Source organism: Corylus avellana, chromosome 2 (assembly GCF_965113065.1).
Source record: "Corylus avellana chromosome 2, dhCorAvel1.hap1.2, whole genome shotgun sequence".
Classification (NCBI taxonomy): Eukaryota; Viridiplantae; Streptophyta; class Magnoliopsida; order Fagales; family Betulaceae; genus Corylus; species Corylus avellana.
In genome coordinates, this window is record NC_142491.1 from 22,951,786 (window position 1) to 22,969,822 (window position 18,037).

Consider the following 18,037-nt stretch of genomic DNA (forward strand, 5'->3'; position numbering starts at 1 on the left):
ACCCATACATAATCATTTGGAATTCTCGCCTATTGAGAAAAAAATCCTAACTTCAACATTGATTTTTCTAGCTTTACTGAAATGTTCATTTGATGAAGTAATTAAATAGTCAATATTTTTTCAGGCACCATTTTTTCATATTCAACAAGCGTGACAACAAAAATAAGTATATTTCTGGGGAAAAAAAGGTGGGGGGGTAAAGAGTAGGCACTTGAACCATGCATGGCAATGGCTCTAAAGATGATAGGGAAAACTGATAGCATTTACAAAACTAGGAAAGCCAATAGATCCCCATCAATTTGAGCAATAGAATCTTGAAAATTTTCCACTTATTTGGCAGTGTACCAACTCGACTGCCATTGCAAAAACAAAGACTCCAAAACAAAAAATGAAATATTTGAGCTCCTACTATGCTAAAGAAACCTACACATTACAGCATTATCACAATGATTATTGATATACTAAGTAGCCATTTGGTAGACTTTTTTGAGGTCAAATGCCTCTTTAAAACTAAAAAGAGATTTTCACAAGTGAATTTTACAAAGTTTTGAGCTACATATTGCATTTTGGAAAAGCGGGAGAGTGATGCTTTTCCATTCACTTTTTTTTGTCCAATTTTTCATCAATAATAATACAGAACTGCAACAAGCTGCATGAGGCATCGACTGCATGAGACTAGAGCCCGAGTTTTGATAGAAGCTCGCGCCATCTTGGAGTCTCTTCATCAAAAATATAGGTCAAAGGAGAAATGAGAACTCCACTTCCTCCAATCTGCATAACCAATATCCAAGCAATTAATAAGTTCACAGGAGGATACCTGGTTGGGGAAACTCAACCAATCAACTCAGGGTGGAACTAGCCAGAAATACCTCAATGGGATAATGACACACGGCAAGGCAAGCGAAATAGAAAGTAAATATTTGGGTTGCCTTTCCGTGTTGGTACATGTAATGGTAAGGAAGGCAATCCATTTCATGACTAGGATTTAAAGTTGGTACATCTAACGGTTGACATGATCACATTATTTAAACTTTTTAAAAGACGTACCAACATTGATATCATGTACACTATTAGATGCATCAACTTTAAATTTTGACTATAAAATGAATACCATCAATTTCAAATAAAATGGAGAAGATCCTTGTCCATGTCATGAAAGTAAATTATGAAAGAGCTTTGATGCCAGTGACAGTGCCAGGCATGCATATGTGCTACCCAACATAGCTACCAGCCTACCAGTCACCATGTGATATTGGAAAAAGAGATGGGAAATCCAGGTTTCCTTTTACATTGCAAATAATTATCACATATAGTAATGACTCACCGCTCTCAACTGTTGTACAGACTTGTAGAGTGCCTTTTTGGGTACACATATGACGATGGCATAGTAATCTGCAGCTACCCTCCCATCACTTTTACAAAATACTGGACTTACAGTGGGTCCCTGTACATGCAAACGAAGGATTTAGAGGAGCTCTTGACATTCAAAAAGGTTAGCATACAAGCATGAAAAACAATCTCTTCATGAATACAGATCCCAATCATGATTTATGTTTCACTGGTACAAATAAAATAATGAACACCGAGTGGGAAAGCTACTTGGGGGAAGAAAAGTGATTTCATCCCAAATCATACCTGCAGTCCAGATAATGATGGCTGACTCAGTATTCTCTCAGCCACTTCCTCCGCACTACTTCCCCTCATGTTTGCAGTAACCTGCCAATGGAAGTGTGTAAACAATAGAAAGCTGAAGATAAATAGAAAACCACCCCAGCTTAAGAAACATGGCATACCGTGAATTGACCAATTGCCCTCAAATGCGCCTCCAATCTCTCAAGAATCTCATGTGTCATGTCCAATGTGCCTTTCCGCTCAATCAATGATTTCCTGCTTGCAACAAGAACAGCCTGAAGGATATTTGAACCTTTTAGGTAAGACAAGATTTTATAAAGACAGAATGTAAAACCAGCCGCCTTGAGACTCTTTTTTTTTTTTTTTTTTTGAAGAATTGAGACTCTTAATAGCATTCTGGAAACTATAACATGCTTGGAAAAGTCATCCACAGCCCACGATAGCTTACCTGGCTTTCCAACAATATTCCGCCTTCTATTTCTTTCAAGTTGTTTTCTCTGAGTGTTGTTCCACTACTCACAAGGTCCAAAATAGCATCAGCTATCCCCATCTAAATTAACAGAAAAGACAAATAGTCTACATAAATATCATGTGGTTATAAACATTGTTTACTCATGTATTTATAAACATTGTTATAAACATTGTTTATAGCATGTATTTATTACCCAGATAGCTACACTTAATAAAACCATTATCCAAAACATATTTTTCTTTTACAACAAGCAACAATATTATCCAAAACATGAAGATCTTAAAGCAAGCGTTAGGAAGATAAGTAACTAAACATTGCTTACTCATACTATAAATTGATCTACAATAAGAACCAAAACTTCCTCTCAAAGCCATTGCCTACCTCTATGCCACGATAATTCTGACAATAAGACAACGTAAGTGTTTAATCTAAGTACAAAAATACTAGAACGTGATAGTAGATGGACCAAAAATAAATTGAAAAACATATGAGAGTGCATGCCATTTCTTGTCCATAGCTTGTTGAAGCGTTCAAGGTTTTTAGTTTTGGACCAATTTAGCAAGAATTTAGTGAGGATTACCACTAAGGTTGGTCCTAACCTAAAAAAACAAAGGCAAAAGAATGAGGGTAAAGAAGTAGAGGGGGACCAGAGAGAATTGATTTCTTCTATAATCACCCAATTTCTTTTCATGTTTAATCTCACTGAGTGAAATAAGTTGGAAAGTTGCTAAAAAAACACTTTCTAGAGGCCTCCAATTAAACACAGCGATCAATAATATCGTAAAAAATGGACTACCTATGACAAATGCTTGCCATAAATGTTTAACACTTTTTTTTAAAGGGAAGATATACAAGGAGAAGCATACATATATCATGAAATATACAAGATATACAAGCTTCTTGGTTAGAGAGTTCGTTTGAGGAGAGTAAGATTCTTGAGGTGGTGAAAGGTATAAATAGTGATAAGGCGCCTGGGTTTGATGGTTTTTCTGTGGCTTTTTTTCAAACTTGCTTGGATGTGATCAAGGCATACATTATGGGGCTACTCCATGATTTTCATACTAGTTGTAAGTTTGAAAAAAGTTTTAATGCCACCTTCATTGCTCTCATTCCGACGAAATCCGAAGCTATTGATCTTCAGGACTTCCGGCTTATTAGTCTTGTAAGTGAAGTTTATAAGATTATTGCCAAAGTCCTTGCCAATAGGTTGAGAAGGGTTGTGAAGAAGATTATTTTAAAGCCCCATAATGCTTTTGTTCAAGGTAGGCAAATCCTTGATTTTGTTCTCATTGCAAAAGAATGCCTAGATAGTGGAATCAGATCTAATGAGCCAAGGGTGATTTGCAAACTAGATATTGAGAAGGATTATGACCATGTCAATTGAGACTCTTACTTTACTTGTTGAGGAGGTGTAGTTTCGAGAAGAAATGGCGCTCTTGGACAGCGCATTGTATTTTTTCAGACCACTTTTCGGTTTTGGTGAATGGCAATCTGTCTGGTTTCTTTAGTAGCTCACGTAGTTTGAGACAAAGAGATCCTTTGTCGCATTTTCTCTTTGTTATTGTTATGGAAACCTCAAGTAGAATGCATTCTGCAACTATTAATGGGGATTTTTCTCAGCCTTTTCTGAAGGATTTAGGCATTCAGATGAGGTTAACATTTCACATATATTGGTTGCAGTGATACTTTGGTTTTGTTGTGGGGCTAAGCCTAACCACCTTCCTATTTGCATGCTTTATTTTTATGCTTTAAGAGGGAGTGCTGTGGTTTGGAAGATGGTGCCTACTTGCCTTTTTTGGTGTTTATGGAAGGAGAGGAATAATAGGAGCTTTGAGGACTTGGAGAGGTCCTCGGAGGACATTTTATCCTCTTATTTTCATACTTTGTATCTTTGGACAATAGCGTATGTGTGCCCGTTGTCGATTAGCTTTGATAATTTTCTTATTCGTTTTTCCCTTTCTAATTAAGTGATCCTTGGTGTATACTCCCCGTATACTTTGGCTTACGCTTTTTAATAAGACTGGTTATTACTTACCCAAAAAATAAAAAGTTGTCTCTCGCTTGAATATTAATTTGGCTAAGTCAGAATTGGTTCTTGCGGGTAACGTTGACAATGTGGATGGATTGGTTGGCATTCTGAGTTGCGGGGTTTCTTCTTTACCTTTGAAGAATCTTGATCTTTCGTTGGGGGCCTCCTATAAGGCCAGGTCTATTTGAGATGGTGTTATTGAAAAGATAGAGCGTCAGTTGGCTAGTTGGAAAAATATATACTTGTCTAAGGGTGGTAGGATTACCCTTATGATGAGAACTCTCTCCAATTTGCCTACATATTTCATGTCCCTTTTCCCTCACTGTGCGAGAGTTGCAAACTGCATAGAAAAACTTTATCAAGATTTCTTATGGGGCGGGCTAAGCGAAGAATTCAAATTTCATCGGTAAACTGGTCCAATGCTTGTTCTCCAATCTCTAAGGGAGGGTTGAGGGTTCAGAACTTGTTGAAATTCAATCATGCTCTCTTCGGATAATGGCTTTGCTGCTATGTGCATGAGAGAGAGGCTTTGGTGGAGAGTTGTGGTGAACTCTAAATTTGGCAGTTTGTGGGGTGGGTGGTGTTCTATTGAGCCTCTTGAGTAGTATGGGGCAGGGGCATGGAAGAATATAAGGAGGGATTGGGGGAAGTTTTCAAGTCATACCAAGTTTGAGGTGGGAGATAGCGCCAAGGTTAGATTCTGGCATGATCTGTGGTGTGAGGACAAAGCCCTAAAGAGAGTCTTTCCAAATTTATATGGTATTACTTGCGCGAAGGATACTTTTGTAGTGGCTCACTTGAAGTTTTCTGGTGACTCCAATCAATAGAACTTAAGCTTTGCTAGAGCGGCTCATGATTAGTAGGTGGATGTCCTTATCTCATTTTTCAATTTGTTGTATTTTGTTAGTTAGACGGAAGGTAAAGACAAGCTTTGGTGGGCCCCTCCAAAAAAGGGTTGTTCATTGTTAGCTTTGTGTCTTTGCTGGTAATGATGGCACTTATTTCCCTTGAAAGAGTACTTCGTAGACTAAGGTTTCTTTGAGAGCGGCCTTTTTTGCTTGGTCTAGGGCCCTAGGGAAGATTCTTACCATAAACAACCTTAGGAAGCGACATGTCATTATGATCAATAGGTGTTGTAGGTGCAAAAGGAATGGGGAATCCATGGACCATCTTCTCCTCCGTTGTGAGCTTGCTTGTGCCTTTATGAAATGTTTTTTTCAGTCATTTTAGGCAGTCTTGGATGATGCCGAGTCGTTGGCTTGTTTGTTTGTTGGTGGATTGGTGGTAGCACTCAGAGTACTGTTGGTGTGGAAGATGATGCATTCTTGCCTTTTGTGATGTCTTTGGATTGAAGGAAATTATCAAAGTTTTGAGGACCGTGAGAGGTCGATAGTAGAGCTTAGGTGCTTTTTCTTTGATACTCTTTATATTTTGACAGCTGCGTTTGTAGCTCCTTTGGTGCTTAATTTTCATGATTTCCTTTTCTAACTAGGTGTTTCTCTGAATCTAATGTACTTGAATAATGTTTTTCGCTTTTAATGATATTTCAATTACTTATAAAAATAAAAATAATACAATAGACAATGGAAAACTAAAAAAATAGACAACTCCTCCCCATCTTCTACATTGTAGCATGAAAAAAATTCTTAAACCATTCTTATATATCAAATATCTTAATTATCAAATATTACAATTCAGTTACTGATGCATTCATACTATATTGGAAGAAGCTCCAACCATCCTATACCCATGACTTGCTGATAAACTTTTTTAAGAACCACAATTACATGGCACACATAAATTGTGCATTTTGAAAGTCCCATGAAACTGAATTAGTTCACTTACAACTTTTCTTTTTTCCCTTTTCCCTTAGTAAGAGAAGAAAAGACACCAAGAATATGTGGTCGCTTAGTTATGTTTTCAGTGCCTAGCATTTTACTTCTATTTCTATTTTGCTTGTGTTTCCATCCAATTCTTCTTCACTCTGTCTCAAATTCTTTCTAAGCCTTTTTGTGACCAGACCAACCCTCCTACCCCTGAACAATATCTTCTTTATACATGCATTTCTTGTCGTCTTTCATATAAAAATCATATTTCTAATCAACGGAAGAAAAGAAAAAAACAATTAGAGGTAGCCCTAATCATGCATATAGAATAGCCAATCAAATGATATCCAACACAATTTAAGCACTATACTCGCAAAATATTAGAGAAGAAAAAATAAGCAGATATATAAAATATACAGCCTAGCTTGAAAGGAAAAAAAAAATTAATATTTTTTTTGATAAGTAATAATCATGTTTTATTAAAAAATAATAATAATAATAATATTAGAGAAGAAAAATAAAGCAGATATATAAAATATACAGACTAGCTTGAAAGGAAAAAAAAAATAATATTTTTTTTGATAAGTAATAATCATGTTTTATTAAATAATAATATTATTATTATTATTATTATTATTAAGAATGTCAATAACTACTAAATTGACTAGCAGCATCATCAATATTCTGAATCAGCAGAAATTCATCCCTTCCCTGAGAGTAACATTCAGTTTGCTGATGTTTGAGTGACTGAAACTATCTAACAAAGCAGACAATAATTTGCTTATAGAATGAGGAAAAAGAGACAAGAAGAAGAAGAAAGAAAATCTCCTAATTATACAGCCAAAAAACAATTTCTTACAGCAGGAGCTGCCTCCAGTGCTCCATCAGCAGTTGAAAAAGTCACGTGCTTTAGTCCATTTTCTCTCATAAATTTAGGACCTAGCTGTGCAGAAGAAGAAATCAAAACCAAAATCAATAAAGAACCATCTGCCTAGAAGCTTACAGAAGAAAATCTCTCCAAAAATAATAAGCAATGATAAAATATAACAAAATGAAACACAGAACATACATAGTTGAATCCAGTGGCGACTCGAAGAGGCTTCTCATAAGTCCACTGAGGCATTTGTGCTAGCTCTTTTAGAGAATTAATGTTCTCAAAAATCCCATATTTGGGAATCTGAAAGAACAAAGGATATACTAAGGTATCAAAAGAAAACTCTATGAGATGAGCACCATGCTTCAGTTGACTACTTGCTAGAATGACTTACTGCAAGGGATAAACGGCAGTCCCCATACTCAAGAGCATCATGAACAAGAATAAGATCTTCATTATCCTGACAGAAGTAATAAATAAGTCTACTGGTAATGCATTTCCATATACCAATTCTTGATACAAAAACATACACAATTGATAGTTAATTCCACAATGACTCCATAACCCAAAGTATATATGATATGCTAATTGCAATTCTCCCCTTCAAGAAAAGTATGGGACCGTATACTTTTTTATGAGATTGTTTCATTACTTATCAAAAAAAAAAACCGTTTGTTTTGGCGTATGGAAGCACTCTGCCAATTTTCAATGGGTGCATCTGTGTGTGTTTAAAAGAGAGAAAATCCTGCTCTTTGTAAATATTCCTGTGGTTCCTGAGTCATGCTTCAGTATCTAAATTAGTGGGGATAGTAGATTACTCTATAAATTATCTAACCTTAATGATTTCTAGATAATTTATTCTGAATATCTCATAAACTAGGTCAGTGTAAAACATTCATTACAAGCCTTAAGCTCAATGTTTTTATAAAACAAATACTTGTGCACATTCTAGGGGCATTTTCACTTTAAAGCATTCTTTCAAATTTATGGCTTTGAAAATACTACTTTGTAAAATTAGTCGTTTGGCAGAGATGGGAAGGCAATTAGGTTTTTATTTTATGAATTATAGGCCTAAACATTTTCTCTAGCCCTAGGGACCCAATTAATTAGGTATTAAAATATCAATGAGACGTCCTGCTACACGAAATAATACACCAGATACCTTAATGCTTACCTGACCATATTCACTGACTGTATCCAAACCCACAAAACCAAGATCTAGATCCCCAGATAACAATTTCCGTACTATGTCTTTTGGCCGCTGAAACCAAACTTCCGCATTGGAGAGCTGCAAAAGACATTAACATATAAGCATTTTGGCTACAGAAACATGCCTTTATGAGTAACCAGATAAAGTGTGATATATTAAGACAAACGAAAGGAACAATGCAATGGGTTTGATAGGATCCATATAATCAGCTTAGTAGTTGGGTTTGGGTAATTGGGTTGTTAGCCCATTTCTAATAAGTTGGGGGAGTTATTCTGTTACAAGTTGTTAGAAGTAGTTGTAACACGTATAACAACGGCCCAAGAATGATGTATGAAATCATCCAAAAAATAAACAAATTTCCTTCTTCTTGGGAGCGACTTCTCGAAACAGTCAACCCTATCTTCTACTAACATACATTCATTCATTCCACTTCCATTTAATTCATCTTCGATCCAATTCCAATTCCCATTCAAAACATATCATACAAATTACAATTTACATTCAGACTAAACACAATTCAAGAAGCTCACTACATTTGGTATCAGAGCACTTAGATCCTACAATGGAATGGCAACAAAAAACACCAAAGATATAAAATAAGTTGGCTCTACAAATGAGCCAGATTGCAGAAAGTATGAAGACTTTAGTAAATGCTCAGGCAAGTATTTTGGAATCTCAAGCCAGTATTTTGGAGGGCTTAAGCGAGATTTTGAGTCAATTGAACAATCTAATTGAGATTGTAGAGATTGAGAGCCAAGAACTTGTCGAAGTGCCTGGGGAACAACAAGAACAAGTGAAATTCATTGAAAAACAAAATCAAGAATAAAAACATGATTCAATCGAGGAACCGTATTGTGATGTCCCTCATCGCCTGGGTATGGTGATAGAGATGTGCGTGCTTATATGTATACTTTACACCATTAATGACAACAACGCGTTTTAAAGCCGTGATGGTAATAATCCCACCAGAACTCTGTAGTTAAGCGAGCTTATGTGAGAATAGTACCAGGATGTGTGACTTCCTGAGAAGTCTGGTTCAAGGAAGCCAAAAGCAGACAATATTGTGTGTTAATGGAATGAGGTGTTACAAATAGTATCAGAGCCATTACCCAGCCTAAGTTGGGAGAAGTGTGCACAAGCCCATGAAGGTCGCTAGTGGGCACTCGTTGGGACGCCAAGAATGGGCTAATCCCATGAGGGTCGCTAGCGGGGACACTGGGTCCTAAGAGGGGGTGATTGTGACATCCCACATCGCCTGCGTATAGAGATGGAGATGTGCTTATATGTATACTTTACACCCTCAATGACAACAACGCGTTTTAAAGTCATGATGGCAATGATCCCATCAAAACTCCGCAATTACATGAGCTTATGCGAGAGTAGTACCAGGATAAGTGACCTCCTAGGAAGTCTGGTTCGGGGGAACCAAAAGCGGACAATATTATGTGTTAATGGGGTGGGGTGTTACGCATATCCAATTCTATATAGTCAAACCCATTATAATTACCACATTCAATACCTTCATCATCATCCATACATCAAATTCACTATCACAATTCTGGAACAACTACAAAAATTACAATCTTTTCCATACTTTACAACCAGAATTCAAGAACCCGTTACAATTAGTATCAAAGGCATGAAATTGCAAGTATTGTGGAAGAACTCTTACCTTTTAATTTTGCAAATGTAATGGGGACTGTGGGAAGGAATAAGAGTCACAAACCAGGGAAAGAAGACTTAGATCCTTGTATTGTGGCTAAAGATGGAAGTGGCTGAGTATGAATCATATTCTTGGGAAGGACTTGACAGGTCTTCGAGAAGGGAAGGTTCATATTGTGACTGAGGTTTTCATAAAGGTTTTGAGGAAAGTCGAGAAGCTTCGAGTTGCTCCGTTGAAACTAGTTGATGGGTCTGATAGGTTTGGATTGGATCTTGTGGGCCAACGCCACCACGAGGGACAGCATGGTGTCTTACACCTTCGGCGCCGCGGACTTGCTGGCGAGGAGGCGAGGCGGGGAGACCTCCAATGACGAGAAAATTCCCTTCACCTCAACCTCCACACTCAAAGTAGTGCCAAACTTCGAAGTGTCTTTTTTTATTATGAACAATAATTTATTAAAAATAAAGGCAAAGCCCTTGTACACGAAAAATATACAAGTGAAAACATCCCTAATGGTGTATGAAGTCTAAAAAGTGAACAAGATCCACAAGATTCGAGGAGGAAAATTTAGGAACAAAAGCTACAACCCAATCTAAGTGAGAATTCAAGGAGGATTTTAAACAAAGCGCATTAGAATCGGTCCTCAAATAGACACTGGTTTCTTTCTCTTCAAATGCTCCACATTAATAGTGCATGAATGACTTTCTAGATGACTTCGTTGGAATGTCCCCTTTCTTGAGTCTTCCAATAATGTAACAGCTCTAGAATATTTCTAAACATGACCCATGAGACTCCGAATAAATTTAGAACCAGGTGACAAAGATCGGACATAAACTCACAATGTTAGGGGTGATTTACAGTCTCCTTGTTCTTTTTGCAAAGGCAACACCAATTAATTAGAGTGAGACCCCCATCTTCTCAGATAATCAATCATAAGGATCTTACCCCAAGCTGTTGTCAAAGTTAAAAAAGCAATGCGGGGTGGGGCCTTAACCTTCCAAATACTTTTACATGGGAATAAATAAGGCTCTCCAGGAAATAAAGAATTATAGTAGCTCTTCACTTCAAAACCTTGATTGCATGTTGGGGTCCACAACATTTTGTCCAGCTCCCTCAGATAGGTTTTTGAAGAGTACAATAGGTTGAGAAACAAGTGTAGGGACTCCAACTCCCAATCCTAAACTACCCTGATGAAAATCCAATTCCAATGGATATAATTGTCGGAGTAGCCCAAGTAATCCGACACTAAGGCATCTTTGTCACAAGCTATAGGATAAAGTTCAGGGAATGACAACTTGAGAGCCATTTCTACACACTAAACATATGCCAAAAATGACTACGGGATCCATTTCCAACCTTGTAGGAGACAAAGTTGGAGAAGTTCCCCAACTGTTCCTAATATTCCTCCAAGGGCCCACCTCATAGGGCCTTCTAGTTTCCTCTAAACACTATGCCAAAAACGACTGCGGGATCCATTTCCAACCTTGTAGGAAACAAATTTGGAGAAGTTCCCCAACTATTCCTAATATTCCTCCAAAGGCCCACCCCGTAAGGTCCTCTAGTTTCTTCTGAACACCAACCCCCTCTCTGGATCCCATACTTCTCAACGATCACCTATCTCCATAGAGTATTGTCCTCTTTCACAGTGCTTGCCTCCGAAAGAGCCACACTGTGAGGTCAAGATAGTTACCTATGACCAACTATGGGTTCTCATCCACGACTCAGCCCAATTCTAGGCCAAGGATGCCCTTGCCCAGGTCATGTGCAACCACAAGCTTAACTTCATTGAAGCACGACTAAAGACATTCACTTGTGATGGGTTTGTTGTGGAAAGATTCACTCGTGGGATGGAGCGTGTGCCTGTGGTTTACACAAAGGTGGCTGATGGGTTTAAAAATGGTGGTATTCTCAAGAGGATATTCGAAAGTAAGGAAGACATGTTCGGTAAAAGTTGGGCTTGAAAGGCGTGACAAAAGGAGTTTGAAAGGACAACTGCCACTCAATTCTTTCATTCATCATTTCCAAAGTCCCACTACAACATGCGTCCTTCAACTTTTCCTTCCTAAAGCCATTTCAAACAATGCATCTGCCCTACTTCATTTTCCAAAGCCATATACTTCATTTCCCAAATCCATTTCTTTTGACACACAATCAATCCCATCATTTACCCATTGTATTTTCTAAAATCCAAATGCTCTTTCAAAAACTCTACCGTAAAACACAGCTGCCATGGGTAGGAGTGGTCTAGATGCAGGCTAGAGTTGGAAAAATAAATTCTTATGCTCAAAGCGTAACTGACATGGTAGGGGTGAACTTGTCTATTCGAAAAGCTGAGTAGCAATATGTTTTGTTATAATTGTAGAATGACGTGCCAATTAGTTGAAAATAGTTAATAGTGGGGTTGTTAAAGTGGGTTGTAGAGTTAGTTAAGAGTGCTAAGACCATTTTCAGTTGCTCAAAGCGTAACTGAAATGGAAAAATAAACAAATTTCCTTCTTCTCTAATTCTTCTTCTTGGAAAGTGATTTCTCGAAACAATCACCCCTATCTTCTACCACATACATTCATTCGTTCCACTTCCATTTAATTCATATTCCATCCAATCCATTACAATTCCCATCCAAGATACACCATAAAAATTACAATTTACATCCAGTCTAAACAAAATTCAAGAAATTACATTCATTCATTCCTCTTCTTGAATTGTGTTTAGACTGGATGTAAATTGTAATTATTATGGCATATCTCGAATGGGAATTGTAATGGATTGGATGGAAGATGAATTAAATGGAAGTGGAATGAATGGATGTATGTAGTAGAAAATAGCATTGACTCTTTCGAGAAGTCACTCTCCAAGAAGAAGGAAATTTGTCTAATTTTTGGGAATTTAGCTTATGTGCTAAAAACCTACAGCACATGTATTGTAGTTTTTTCAACAGTCTAGATTTGATTTTACTCTCTCTCTCTCTCTCTCTCTCTCTCTCTCTCTCATAAAAAACTTGGAATTAAATCTAGACTGTTGAGCATATGTGTTGCATATGTGCCGTAGTTTTCTTACAGCACCTAAGCCAAATCCATTATTTGGATGATTTCATACATTATTCTTGGGCCATTTTTATACACAACAACTTGTAACAGAATAAACTAGCACAGCTTCTTACAAATGGGCTAACAGCCCAACTACTAAGCTGAATATGGATCCTATCAGAGCCATTACAAATAATCCATAGAAAACCTCTAGTGATTAGGACTAACCATCCAAAGTTCACTAGATTGTTTCCACAATGTAATCACGCATGAACATAATTTTCCTTTGGCAAATCACAATAGCAAAACATGCACTAAAGATCCTTTCTATACGTTTTTTACTCTACCAGCTAGATGACAATTCAATTTATACACAATTAGGAGAATGCCGCACCTGAGGAATTTCTGCAACATATTGCCGAGGATTCACCTGCTTCACAGACAACTGACAATCCTAAAATATTCATCACAAAAAAAAAAAGGTTAGAACTCATCTTCCGGCATTTCTCGGGAACCAAACAGATGATTAGGCAAAGAAGAATTAATACCTTGAGAAGATCGAGCGTGTCGGCGGCCATTCGCCCTTTGCTGGGGAGCCCGATGCGGATCTCGTTCCTCTCCAACACCCTGGCGTCGTCCACCGGCCCATTCACCACCGCCACCTGGGACTGCGAGACGCGGCACCAAACGGTGCGCTTCACTGAAATGTACGAAGAAGAGAAGACGGGAAGAGAGGGCATTGGAGCTGAGAGCATCGAAAGGGACATGGTTGCTCACTTCCCTGAGTCTCTGTCGGTGTGCGTGAGTGAAAGAGAAAAGCCAGAGAAACGCCGCCGCTTTTTAATTTGGAAACAAATCAAAGGGCTCTAGGTATATGCTCTGCTGTATTGCTCAGATCCTGTTGAGTGTAGTCTTTGTCCAGTGAACATTTCCAACTGTGTTTAATCTCATCCCTTAAAAGAAGCCACGTCATTCAGTGCCACCGCCATATATTCTTCCATGCAAATTCGTCAAATCATATGATATTTTCTTTCATAGTAAAAACACGACTTAGCTAAAAGATTAATATTAGCTATATTTAGTTATTATTATTCTTTTTTAGCTCAGAATAGCTTGCCATTAGTTAGAATAGCTACATTACTACAGTTGATAGAAATTTGAAACTATTCACTATAACACACTAGATGAATAAAATATTATTTATTGTTTCTTTATTTCACCTCTTTTCATCCAACATCTTTTATATCTTCTGAACACATCTTCACATCTGTTATGTCTCTCTCTCAAATACAAAATTTATCTCTCTCACTTACAAAATTTCTTCACACAGTTGGATGAAAAAATTGAATGCAGAAAAAATTTATTTCATGAAAACACAGATGGAAACAAATCAATTGCAGTTGGATAAAAAATTTAATGAAAAAAAAAATTATTACATAGAAACACACAGATAGAAACAAATCAATTGCAGTTAGATGAAAAAAAGTTATTTATATTATTAATTTTAAGAATTAGTACATGCATGTGAGATGAATATTCCTCATATGTGTTTATTTTTGTTTTTATAAATGATTTCTATATATGTGTTTGTTTTCCCTTTAATTAAGTGTTGGCAATAATATAATAAAAAATAATATTTTAAAGCAAGTAGAGAACGAAATAGATAATATGTTGGACGTGTGGTGAAAAAACAATAGCTAAAGTAAATAATTGTACTTTTTCACTAGGTAAAATATCTAATACTGCTGGAGATGTAAAAAACATGTTTAAGACAATTTGTTTAATATTAAACAAATTTTGGGTAAATTTCGTACCCCTCAAACTAACATCCAATTGACCATGTCCCCCCAAAATTTTAATTGTGACAATGTTCCTCTAAACTATCAAAATATTGCCAATGTCCCTCCCAAGGTTAGGAAAAATATATAAATGCCATTATAGATTTATCAATAAGACAAAAATAGTTCTTAATTTTTTTTTAATGAAAACTAAAAAAAAACAGTTTTTTAGTTAAAAAAAATAAACGAAATGTTTTAATTTTTTTTAAATGATTTTTTCAACGGACATTTTTATTTAAAAACCGATTTTTTTAAAAAACGAAAATTTTTATTTTAAAAAAAAAAAGTCTAAAAAGAAATTTTTCAACTTTTATTATATATATATATATATATATATATATATATCGAATATTTTTTAATTTTTTTTTATAAAATGGATTTTTTTTTAATTTTTAATTTTGGCCACCCCTTGGAATTTTTTTTTTTTTTTTTGTTAGTTTTAGGTTTTTTTCTAGAAGTTTTACTATTTTTTGTTTTTACTTTACTAAGGGTACTTTCGTCACAGGGGGAATATAGACAATTTTTGGTAGTTTAGAGAGGGATATTGTCAATTGAGTGATAGTTTGAGGAAAGTATGTAAACTTTTCCCACCAATTTTCATGAGACCCAAAATAATTTAGGTAAATTATTTTGGGCTGCTTTAATTCCTCAGACTTTTCAGTATACTGTGAGAGGACTCCATATGAAGCCGGAATATATGTCTGAGCATGTGGACCCTACAAGACACTCTCACAATTGCTTATATGGATAAGCAAATTACACTTGATCTCAATTTCACCCCATAAAGCCTTCTATTCAGACACACTTCTTCTACACCTCATATTCCTTGTCTCTCTCTTTATCTTAGCTCCTCATTTTATATGAAAATATAAAAAATACTTGTTTATTTTTCTTACGAGCCAAATGCAAAAAATAAAATATTTTCAATTGAAAACATTTTCAATGTAAAACATTATACGCCGAAACAAACAGGGCCTAAGCCGGTTTCCATATCCATCAAGGAATCGAAATTTTCTTACCTGGGCTTTTTTTCTCTTTTTATTTTATTTTATTTTATTTTTTTTGCAAAATTTAAATAGTAGTGCTATACAACATACATATATATCACATTTATACAACATAAATAGCTACTAAACCTAACATGTCAGTACGATAAAAGTAGGGTAAATGTGTGGTATATAACATTTCTCTTAACTTTTTTTTAATTCTTTTTCTTTACCCTTTTTTCCCTTGAATTATGATTTACAAATACCACTACAATTAGAAAAGAGTAATGTTATACACCACACATTTATCTCACTATGCTAACATGACAGGACTACTAAATCCTGTCAATATTATAAGGTAGTTGTGAGAAAAAAATTTAGTTTCTAGCATTACCATATCTTTATCAGTTTATCTCACATTTATTCAACTATGCTAATGTGACCGAGTTTAATAGCCCTCGAATATATTTGTTTATCTCACTTTGTTCATAGCCGGGCTCCTAACCGGCTGAAAAAATAGACTATAAAACCTTTATTTATTTGTTTATTGATTTCAAATTTTCCCACCTGAAGTAGAAAACTATAAGTACTCCATCAATTTGAAAATAATGAAATTCATATTTCATAGCAGTCCATTCTAAAAATTAGGCCCTTTTTTTTTTTTTTTTTTTTCTTTTTTTCTTTTGCTTTTAGCTTCCTGCTTGTGCCCTTTTTCGTCAGGTGTTAATTTATAAGGGAAAAATATATTTGATTTCTTCAAAGTTTTATCACATTTTTAATTTGGCCTTAAATATTTAAAAATTAATAATATACCCTAACAAAGTATTAAAAATTCACAATGTAACCACTCTATTAGTTATTTCCATCAAATTTGAGGGAAAATGGCTCACGTTCGTTTTTTTATTTAAACTTTCCAAAATTGTCTCATGTTTTTTAGAAAATTTTAAAAATGCCCCCAATTAAATAAACCAAAATGAAAAAAAAAAAAAAAAAAAAAAAAATTGGTAGTTCGGCTACCCCACTCGCCACCCCCAAAATTTTGGTTTTTTTTTTTTTTTCAAAAATATAGGGGCAATCAGGTCTTTTCAATAATTTTTGTAGGATAAAACATAAATTTTTAATAGATGAGTCACATTTTAAATTTTTAATACTTTATTAGGGTATATATATTGTCAATTTTAAAAAATTGAAGGCCAAATTAAAAATGAGGTGAAACTTTGAAGGACAAAGTATATTTTTCCCAATTTATAATTATGCAACAGTTCAAGTCTTCCCAGAAAGATCTTTGCTGCAGGCTAGAGTGTTTCTTTGTGTTGTGTTTGCTTGGCTATGTACTTGTTGATGGAAAGTACTTCTTTTTTTTTTTAATTTTTTTTATATTCAATAATGGGACAAGGGTTACAATGGAACAAACGAATAAAGTGGGGCGGGTTTCCCAATAACAAGACTCAAATGGAAAAGGCAATATAGAGGAAAACACAAATACAAATAGTACCAGTAGGCAATGATTCCAAAAAGGTTTCAGGCCTCTTTAAGGGCCGCACAAAGCGGTATATAGGTGCAAAAGGATTTGGTTAGGAGCCCAAAGCGATACGTGCAACAATCACACTCAAGCATTTGGTGCAGGTGGAGTATTGTCAAAAACAGAACAAGAACAATTGGTGAGAACAAATGCCGGCTACAAAAGTCTCCGCTAAATGAAACAACCACAACTGAGCAAGGAGACGGTAACCCACAAAAAACAAAGAGAGCAGCAAAACATCAAAAAGGCTGTAGAAAAACACCATAAATAAAATAGAAAAACAACAAAACACCAAAAAAACAGCAGCAACGGCTGAGGAGGGCGTTGGAGCTGCGAGATCGAGAGGCTAGATGCTGGGATGAGGACTCCATTCATCGGCGTGTGGAGGACACTCGTCGGCGAGTCAGATCCACGCGCCGGCGCATGAGGGCCACACACAGGCGCGTGGAGGCCAGACGGTGACATGAAGGAGAACGATAGTGAGCGGGGAGGCCTAGGAGCACCCGCGGGGGGAGGGGGGAGGGAGGGGGAAGGTCTGCGAGTAGGGCTAACAGAAGCTTACAAATATGGCCTTGGAAAAACCAGATCTCCGAACCTTTACAAACTCGGGAGATCGCTGGCAACGTGGAGTGGGAAGGGGCCGAAGATCAGTGTGGCGGTGAGGGGCAACTGACCAGTGGTGGTGACTATGTTGCAGTGTTGTTGTTTGGAGGAAACAAAGACGTCAACAATGGGGGAAACAACAAAACCAAATGGGAACGAAAACAAGAGGGAAAAGGAGGAGGGAGGAGAAAAGATCCATCCCTCCTCCCTTGAAAAACCACTGGAGGTGGAAGAAAAGCCTCACAAAGGAGAGGGAAATGCCTTACTCTTTTTTAGAGAGAATGAGGAGAGTCTCTCTCTAAAAGAGATAGTTTTTGAAAAGTATTGTGTTGTTGAAAGAGGTTTAGTGGTTTTGT

General features: G+C 36.3%; 1 protein-coding gene across 1 annotated transcript; it reads right to left on the reverse strand.

Annotated features, from left to right (window-relative positions):
- Nucleotides 1–298: 298 nt before the first annotated feature.
- Nucleotides 299–13,596, reverse strand: ATP-PRT2 (ATP phosphoribosyl transferase 2). Its single transcript, XM_059579028.2, has 11 exons — nt 13,281–13,596; nt 13,127–13,186; nt 8,008–8,121; nt 7,228–7,293; nt 7,029–7,136; nt 6,819–6,902; nt 2,081–2,182; nt 1,794–1,907; nt 1,636–1,716; nt 1,325–1,444; nt 299–771 (listed from the first exon to the last, which is right to left on the reverse strand). The coding sequence occupies exons 1-11, from the start codon at nt 13,497–13,499 to the stop codon at nt 676–678; spliced, it is 1,164 nt and encodes a 387-aa protein (XP_059435011.1). The 5' UTR covers nt 13,500–13,596; the 3' UTR covers nt 299–675.
- Between the last annotated feature and the right edge of the window lie 4,441 nt (nt 13,597–18,037).